An 8,656-nucleotide genomic window follows, 5' to 3' on the forward strand; every position below is an offset into this window, starting at 1 on the left:
CTATTAAGAAGAAGAAGGGAAGGAAGGAGGGGGGGAGGGAGAGAGAGAGAGAGAGAGAGTTCGATCTAGAAAGCCTAGTCGAAAAGAGGCATCAATTGATCACGTGATTCTGAATAAAAATTAAACATTATTTTAGGCATATTTCTCTCAGTCTTTTCTTACAACTTATTTGATTCTTATGAATAAATCTCACTTATTATATAAAGTCTATATATTCTTGAATTTCATGACTTAGAATAAATTTTTGCAATATGTTAGTGAGGAAGATCTAAATAAAAGAAATGCTAGTATCTAAAAAAAAGTTTACATTAAATATGTCTCGCGATTCCGCCAGATTTCTTATATCATATGAGGTATTGGAGGTATTTACATTCTGATTATTAAGAGAGCTAGCGATGGTAATACTGGATTAAACATTGATGACTTGAAGGAATAAGCAGAACAAAGATTAAGAACAAGGAAGATTAAAAATTAAGAACTGAAAAAAGAATCAAACCGAAAAAACCATAAGATTTTATCATTCGGTTATGATTTCGGTATCATAAACTATACAAAATTTAAGTACTGTTCGGTTCATTAAAAAAAAGGGAAACTGTTTTCGATTTCGGTTCGGTCCGGGTCTCTGATCAGATCGATTATGCTTCTCATATTCGATTGGTTAATTTTCTACTTAAGACTTTACGATTGCTACTTCTATTGTAGACCCCGCATAAGCCTTAAGGGGATATTCTAGTGTAAAAGCCGAATTTTTATGCTATTTTTTCGAATTTTTTAAAAATATAAGATAAAGTTTTTTTTCTACATATTTGTACATATTTTAAGAACATTTCAGAATTTTTTAATTAAAAAAATAATTGTTAATATATGCGCTGTATAAAATATTAAATAATGTCGTGAAAAATAAAACTAGGTTTATGGCTCCCACGATTCCAGCTCTTTTGCTCATCTGAAAAAAATCAAAGAAATTCTTAATTAGTATGAGTTTGGCTATAGCAGGTACTAGAATGAAGAAAAAATACTGATAATTTAAAAAATGTCATATTGAAAATTAAGTTTCGATTTTTGCCCTTTTTTCATCAAAATGATTGTAAAAATTACAAAAATATATATTTTGACTTGATACTCGACTCGATTGATCACTAGTTTTCGAGATATGGGAACTAATTTGAAAAACATAGTTTCGAGAAAAACACATTTAAAGTTTTTCTGATTATATAGAGATAATTTTACTTACGATTAATCAGCTAAATTCTCTTTTTTCTATGTTCTATCGCCGGAAACCGTTAAATGTGTTGCAATATTTTCAACTTCTTCTTTCTTCTTCTCATCACTAAATTCTTTTGAAATAAGAAAGTCGATATCTTTCGAACTTCGCAGTTTTTTTTTGCGAAAACGAGCCGAAGATCGCTCTCTACCAGGTGCTATAACTTTGTTAATTTTGCAAATCGAGTCAATTCCTTTTATAAACATATTTTCTATATCAAATACTTGCAAAATATGTAAAAAAAAAAATTTTTACCCACCAGACTATATAGAATATCCCCTTAAGAAATGGATGAATCATCGTATTCTTCTCGCATTCAACTCTAATCAATCAAACTCAGATCAATTTCTTAAGGCTTAAGACTTAAAACATCTATTATAGATCCAGATTTGCTGCTGAGCACTATATTCTCTCTTTACTCACTATTTTGAAGAAGACTTACTTTTGCTACTTTTTCAGTAAAAACTCACTATTCTCACTTTTTTCCAATAAAATTGTATTATTTCTATTTGTTATAATTTCTAATAAGTTATATATTTTTTTAAATTTTTGCTGCATGTTTCCTTTTCTGTAAGTAGATTTGAATAATTTGAATCTCTTGCCTTATATAGTGGCGATTTTTTTATTTTATTATTATTGATTATTTAAAGACGGTTTTCATTATAATTTACATTATATGGATTGTTATTCCAATCCATATAAATTAAATCAATTTATTGAGCGCTAGTCATAAAAAGTGTTGTCATGTTGCCATATGTACTTGTACCATGTAAAGTATTGGGTTGTCCGGAAAGTTCGTGCCGATGTTGAAGGAAAATTGAAACGCAGAAAATTTTAATTAAAATAAATGTATACTAAAATTTAAATTTTAGTCGGCACGAACTTTCCGGACAATCCAATAATAGCTTTATCAGTATGAAAAATTTATTAGAAAGTGTGATATTACTTGTAAAAATGCATAAAACTTATTGCAATATTATATCAAATAATATTAGGTTGGAGAAAAAGTTCTTTGGAATTTTGTTAGCTCAAATTATGTACAGAATATATTTATTATGAAATTTTCGATTATTTGACGTGAAAGATTAAAGTTTTTTTAAAATTCGTTTTTAAAAATATTCCTACGACTTTTTGTTATCAAGTTACATGCGGATTAAATAAAAGAACATTCTGATTTTGATTGCTTATAACTCCGTTAAAAAAAAATCGTACCGTAATTAATAAAACAGATTCTAAAAGCTGAAACTTAGCTCTATCGAATAATATCATACTAATTTTTTAAATGTAAAATATATAGATAGAAATTTGAATTATAATATGATATATTACTATTGTTATGACCATTGGTTATAAGAACAGTAGTAATACTATAGTTTTAGTTCAAATTTATACAGGATGTCTGATAATTATTCTGACAGAGTTCGTGGACATGTAGAGCGAACTAAACTGAGAAAAGTCTTCTACCATTTTGTAATTTTCGCACTAGCTAACAAGATATTGCTAAAAATTGCTGAAAATTGGTTTTCAATAATTTTTTACTCAAATCACTATCAACTTTAAAAAAAATTGCAAGAGACGAAAATTATTTATTTTTCTTCTCATAGAACTCTACAAATTATTTCAGAACTTTTTAAGTACTGCATTTTCTCTTTTTTAACAACATGAGAAAATATGATATTAAAAATTCTGAAAAAATTAAAAAAAATTCTTAGAGTTTTATGAGAAGAAAATAAACAATTTTCTCTTGCAGTTCGCTCTACGTATCCACGAATTCTCTCAAAACAATTTTCAGACACCTTGTATATTCTATTTTTTTAAAATTGGTAATTATACTATTCATAGAGCAATGTATCAGCTTTAAGAATCTGTTTTTTTTTTTTAATTGTAGTACAATGATTTTTAATGGAGTTATGAGCAATCAAAGTCAGAATGTTTGATTTTTTTTAGTAGGGCATGTTCTTTATCCGTTACAGAGAACGTAACGCAAGGCGCAAAACGAACAGATCTTCATGCGCGCACACTGTCACGTATTACGCATGTATGTACATTTACACATACGGTATCATTCATTGCGGTGGCAAGATAACCTTGAAAAGGCCACCCTCGGAGCGTTACTACTTTAGCCGAATCCGCTGGTTTACTTAGTCTCCAGCGGCGACGATTAGAGTTGATCTCGATGAAGCGTTGAGGCTTGAGGCAAAGTGCGATTCTTCTATAGCACGATACACACTCTGTTCTAAAAGTTCTAAAAGAAAAAGAGGAAATAGACTCGAGAGTGTGGTGCGTCGTTGATTGTCGTCTCCAACGTTAAATAAAATGTCAACGTAAGATAGAATTGCCAAGGCTGGTGCCGTGTTATTGGCGCGTTTGCGGTATATTACAGGTTATATTTCGATCAGCAACACTCCTCCGGGAGGTACGGAGTGAGGATGCCGTTCGCGAAGGATTGAACGCCGTTCGTTGTTGAAGCGGTATAGTCGGCGGACAGCATGGTGCAGCGTCCGGTCACGTCTCGACGCAACGTCAGAATACTGCTCATCGGCGAGCGTGGTGTCGGCAAGACTTCCTTGATATTGTCCCTCGTGAGTGAGGAGTATGCGGAAGAGGTTCCAAGTAAGGCCGAGGAGATCACGATACCGGCGGATGTCACCCCGGAGCAAGTACCGACGCATATAGTCGATTATTCAGGTATCCTCGAGCATTCCAGCATTTCTGTATTTCTCTCTTTTTAATTCTGTGCATCGCAATGCTATACTGCTTCATAATGTTCAAGACATATTAAAACATCTAAATATGATTAACTCAGACCAAGATCTAAGGTTAGCTTTTATTTCAAAACTGCCTTAAGTAATGTCTTAAGATAATAATATTATACTATACTCTCTGATTTGTGACGTTTTAAAATTATTACTTAAGATAGTTAAGTTAGTTTAGATACAAGGATCAACTATGAAATCCTAAAATAAGGATATAAAACATCTTTAATATATTTCTCTTGATTTTGGACTTTGTCTGGATAATTTGTTAGAGAATTTGTTACATCAATTGTATTTCTTCCTGTCTTATATTAAAGCAAAAATTTGACATTGTAGCCGTGGAGCAAACAGAGGATCAACTAACAGAGGAAATTCAAAAGGCACATGTAATATGCGTAGTTTATTCCGTGGACGACGAGGACACTCTGGACAGAGCTGCCAACTATTGGTTACCATTAATCAGAAGATGCTCGTCCAACAATCGGTGTCCAGTTGTGCTTGTAGGCAACAAGATTGATCTCGTGGATTATTCCACCATAGAGGTTTGCAGTCTCTTACAGAGATTTTAATTAGCATCCTCGTTTAGCACATATGTGTTAATGACTTCTACTTTTGCAATTCCAGGCTGTATATCCCATTATGAAAGAGTTCACAGAGATTGAAAGTTGCATAGAGGTAAGATACCATTTTGCTGATAAATGAGAAAAATGGAAGAAGCGTTATATAAAAGAATATGTATTTTCAGTGTTCGGCAAAAACACTTCAGAATGTCTCGGAAACATTTTATTATGCACAAAAGGCAGTTCTGCATCCGACTACACCTTTATATAATTATGACACACAAGAGGTAAAATATTTGTCTTATATTCCTTTAATTTAATATCTAAATTTTTTTAAATTCAATCTCTTATTATTCCAGCTCACAGAAGAATGCAAAACTGCCCTACAGCGAATTTTTAAAGTGAGTGTTTTTCATATATAAATATACAAAAAAAATCATAATTTTTATGATATAAATTATGTTGTTTTTTTCCCAATGCAGATATGTGATGTAGATAACGATGGACTTTTAAACGATATGGAGTTGAATGCATTTCAGCAATGGTGCTTCAACACGCCATTACAACCACAAGTGCTGGAGGATGTAAAAGCTGTGCTATCAAAAAACATCTGCGATGGTATATGTAATGGGTGTGTCACAATGAAAGGTGAGATATATATCTTAGTTATTTCATATTAAATTTAAGCAACTTCACATAAAACTTCATTAATTGCAATTACATAGGTTTTATGTACTTACAATGTTTATTCATACAACGCGGAAGAAACGAAACGACTTGGGCTGTGTTAAGGAAATTCGGATATGATAATGAGCTGCAAATATCAAAAGAATATATTCATCCTTCGTACGTATAAACGTCACAGAGCTACTTAGAGTTCTTCTAATAAATGTCATTGAATAACTCTGGTTTTTAGATTGAAAATTCCATCCGGCTGCAGCACGGAATTATCGCACAAGGGACAGGAGTTTTTAACATTACTGTTTATGCAGCACGATCGCGATCGCGATGGAGCTCTCTCACCCTTGGAAATGGAGTCATTGTTCTCGCGATGTCTTTTCCCACCATGGGGTGATGAATACAAATACACCGTAGCTACGAACGAAAAGGTAGTGGTTTACATCATCGTTACTTCTGACATTGATCGATTCTTTTTTATAAAAGTAGAAGAAAAAGCCAATATGCTGATCGGCACGATGGTAGCTTCAGTAAAAATAAAGATTTGAAACTTATATAGAATAAATCAATAAAGAATATTAAACGACAAGAAACCGATATGTGGATTTTAGAAATGGAAAAATATTAGACAACAATATGTTATATAATACATATAATACAATATATAATACATATATTTGAAAGCAAATTAATTTGGCATAATGTGTGTAATATTTCCACAGGGATGGATTACATTCCAAGGGTATATGTGTCAATGGGCATTGCTGACACTAACAAACGTTCGCAAAACCTTGGAATACATGGCATATCTGGGATACAACATGTATCACAACGAGTGTCAAACAAGCTCCATTGTCGTAACTCGTGAGAAGAAGGTAGATCTGGCAAAGAAGCAGTCCAGCAGAAATGTTTATACTTGTCATGTCATAGGACCGAAAAGTAGCGGGAAGACTACATTATGTAGAACTCTTATCGACCCTAAACTCGAGGTAAATCACTGATTACTTTTCAGGACTTTGACCAAAAAAACTGTCGCGATTAAATCTCTTTATGCGAAATTGTAGAAACTGAATGACAAAGCGGTACCATCGACCGCTCACGTTACTGTGAATACATTACATGTGTATGGGCAGGAGAAAACCATAGTATTGAAGGATATAAACGTGATGAATGTTCAGGATGCTTTAACGCCAGCAGAAATACAGTGCGATGTGGCTGCTCTTGTTTACGACGCCAGTAATCCAAAGTCATTCGAGTATATAGCGCGCATTTACATCGTAAGCATCGCGTTTTCTTGCATCTATTACGATTGAAATATATTCACAATGATAAACAATGCATATGTCTTTGCAGAAATATTTCGCCGATAGTAAAATTCCCGTTCTGATAGTAGCAAATAAAAGTGACCTTTCTGAGATAAAGCAGAGTTATCTGTTGCAACCAGCTGCCTTTTGCAGCAAGTACAAACTGATGCCTCCGCAGCCGTACAGCATCTCACGAACGATCCGACGTGAGATCTTCGTCAAATTAGCTACGATGGCAGCCTTCCCGTAAGTTTATCTATACTCTTTAAGAATGGTATTAATGAAACTTTATCGAATGGATCTCGGGCTGCCTCGATTCACATATAGTAGATATTTTCCTTTGCAGCTGACATATCTGAAAGTATAGATTACACGTCGAGATTTTTAAAGCTTCGCTTATTTTTTTTTTCGTACGATATTTTCCAATGATTACTTTCAGAAAACAGTGTTTTATGCCGCACCTTCTCCTCGTTCTTTTCTTGTAATTTAATTTAAGAAATAGTAGTGTAATATTAAAAAAGAAAAGAAAAAAAAGGAGATAATTCGGTATTAACAATAAGATATTTCGTGTTTAGCCGCTTTCAAGGAGCGTGGGTATTATTTTACCGAGACAGGTTGGTTCGAATTTCAATTTCACACTGTAAAAATCTAGAAGCTTGAACAAATGGTGAAAACTGCATTCAATTAATCGTCATATATTCCTCTCGATGCATGTGCTTACGGAGTTAACTCCGGATGCTTTCCAATTGCTTGAGACATCTTGACACAAACAAATTAATTTATGTATTTTCAGTATTAATAAATAATTTAACGTTGTCACGACATAACTTCATATATGATTAGTAGCTCTCGGGCTGAATATCGGATATAGTGACGATAATTAAGTCATTGGTGCAATTGAATGTAAATCGATTTTTATATTTTTTTGTGTTAATAATTTAATAAAATAATTTAATTCTTTTAAGGTCATGAGTTTATCATGACAAAGAATATGTAATTGAAAGGATTAAATTATTTATTAATACTGAAAATGTGTGAATTAATTTACTACATTTATGTAAAGATGTGTTAATTGGAAAACATCTTTCATCTTCTCATATTAAATATATTGGGCAATTTGCTCATATTAAAAAATGTCATCGCACGGACCAAATGTTACAATGTAATTGGCTCTTTTCAGTCATATGAGGCGTACAATCCACATGTTGCTTGTCGAATCCTTACCCTCTCCATGGTGGAGTTTCACAAGGTTTTATTTCACATTATTGCTTGTGTTTCTTCCTTGCGTCGCCCACGTGTTTTAAGTCATAACTTAATAGCGTATTTTGGTTTCGTTCTTGCATGAGTATGCAATATATAACGAATCTCTTATGAATTTTCTGTCAATTCAAACCGCTTTTCTTACACATACTCTGAAATCGACACGAACTAAAAATAACATATCTATATTGCAATTTTATACTTAACAATGTAACCGTTATATAACACCATGCATATTAATTTATATTGTTAAGTGCAAAATTATAACATTAAGATTGGATAATTATTTTTAGTTAATGTCGACTGGATAGTTATTCTAACAGGAAAATTTTTCCTTTCGATTTAATATCACTTGTATGATAAAACTCCACTGTCAATTGATCCGAATTTCATCAGTATTTATGTCTGTGTTGCTCGCTATATATATCACTAAATATAATCACGATGTTTTGAGAGTACGATAGTATGGTTTTATCATGCTAGAATAGTCAACGTTTCTTGCGCAACTGAATGACAGTAAATCTTGTGCTTCGACATTTCAGGCACATAAATCAATTCGGCCTAATGCAAGGGGACTCCTTGGTTTGGTGGAAAGCAGGATTGGGAATCGCGATCGCCACGATCGCCGGCTACGTGATGATGCGTGTAATTAAACACAAGAAAAAAGATAGTCTATCATATTCGTGCTATTTGTACGTGTTTAACTGCCTCTTCTCGTCGAATAAAGAAGAGCCGTATTNTAGATAACCGCGATATATTGGACGAATATATAAAATNTATATATATATATATATATATATATNTATATATATGTGTATATATATATATATATAT

The 8,656-nt window shown here is 32.6% G+C and overlaps 1 protein-coding gene and 1 pseudogene across 1 annotated transcript; both read left to right on the plus strand.

Moving 5' to 3' along the window:
- LOC105624311 overlaps positions 1 to 436 on the plus strand; it is a 10,509-nt pseudogene extending 10,073 nt beyond the window's left edge.
- Positions 437 to 3,753: 3,317 nt separating this feature from the next.
- On the plus strand, positions 3,754 to 8,569 carry LOC105624313 (mitochondrial Rho GTPase). The gene is made up of 13 exons (XM_012205671.1): positions 3,754 to 3,952; positions 4,357 to 4,562; positions 4,645 to 4,695; positions 4,766 to 4,867; positions 4,940 to 4,981; positions 5,063 to 5,228; positions 5,306 to 5,426; positions 5,497 to 5,689; positions 5,981 to 6,247; positions 6,323 to 6,535; positions 6,612 to 6,808; positions 7,138 to 7,176; positions 8,365 to 8,569. The coding sequence occupies exons 1-13, from the start codon at positions 3,754 to 3,756 to the stop codon at positions 8,567 to 8,569; spliced, it is 2,001 nt and encodes a 666-aa protein (XP_012061061.1).
- The last annotated feature ends 87 nt before the right edge of the window (positions 8,570 to 8,656 follow it).

Source organism: Atta cephalotes (assembly GCF_000143395.1).
Source record: "Atta cephalotes unplaced genomic scaffold scaffold00075, whole genome shotgun sequence".
NCBI lineage: Eukaryota > Metazoa > Arthropoda > Insecta > Hymenoptera > Formicidae > Atta > Atta cephalotes.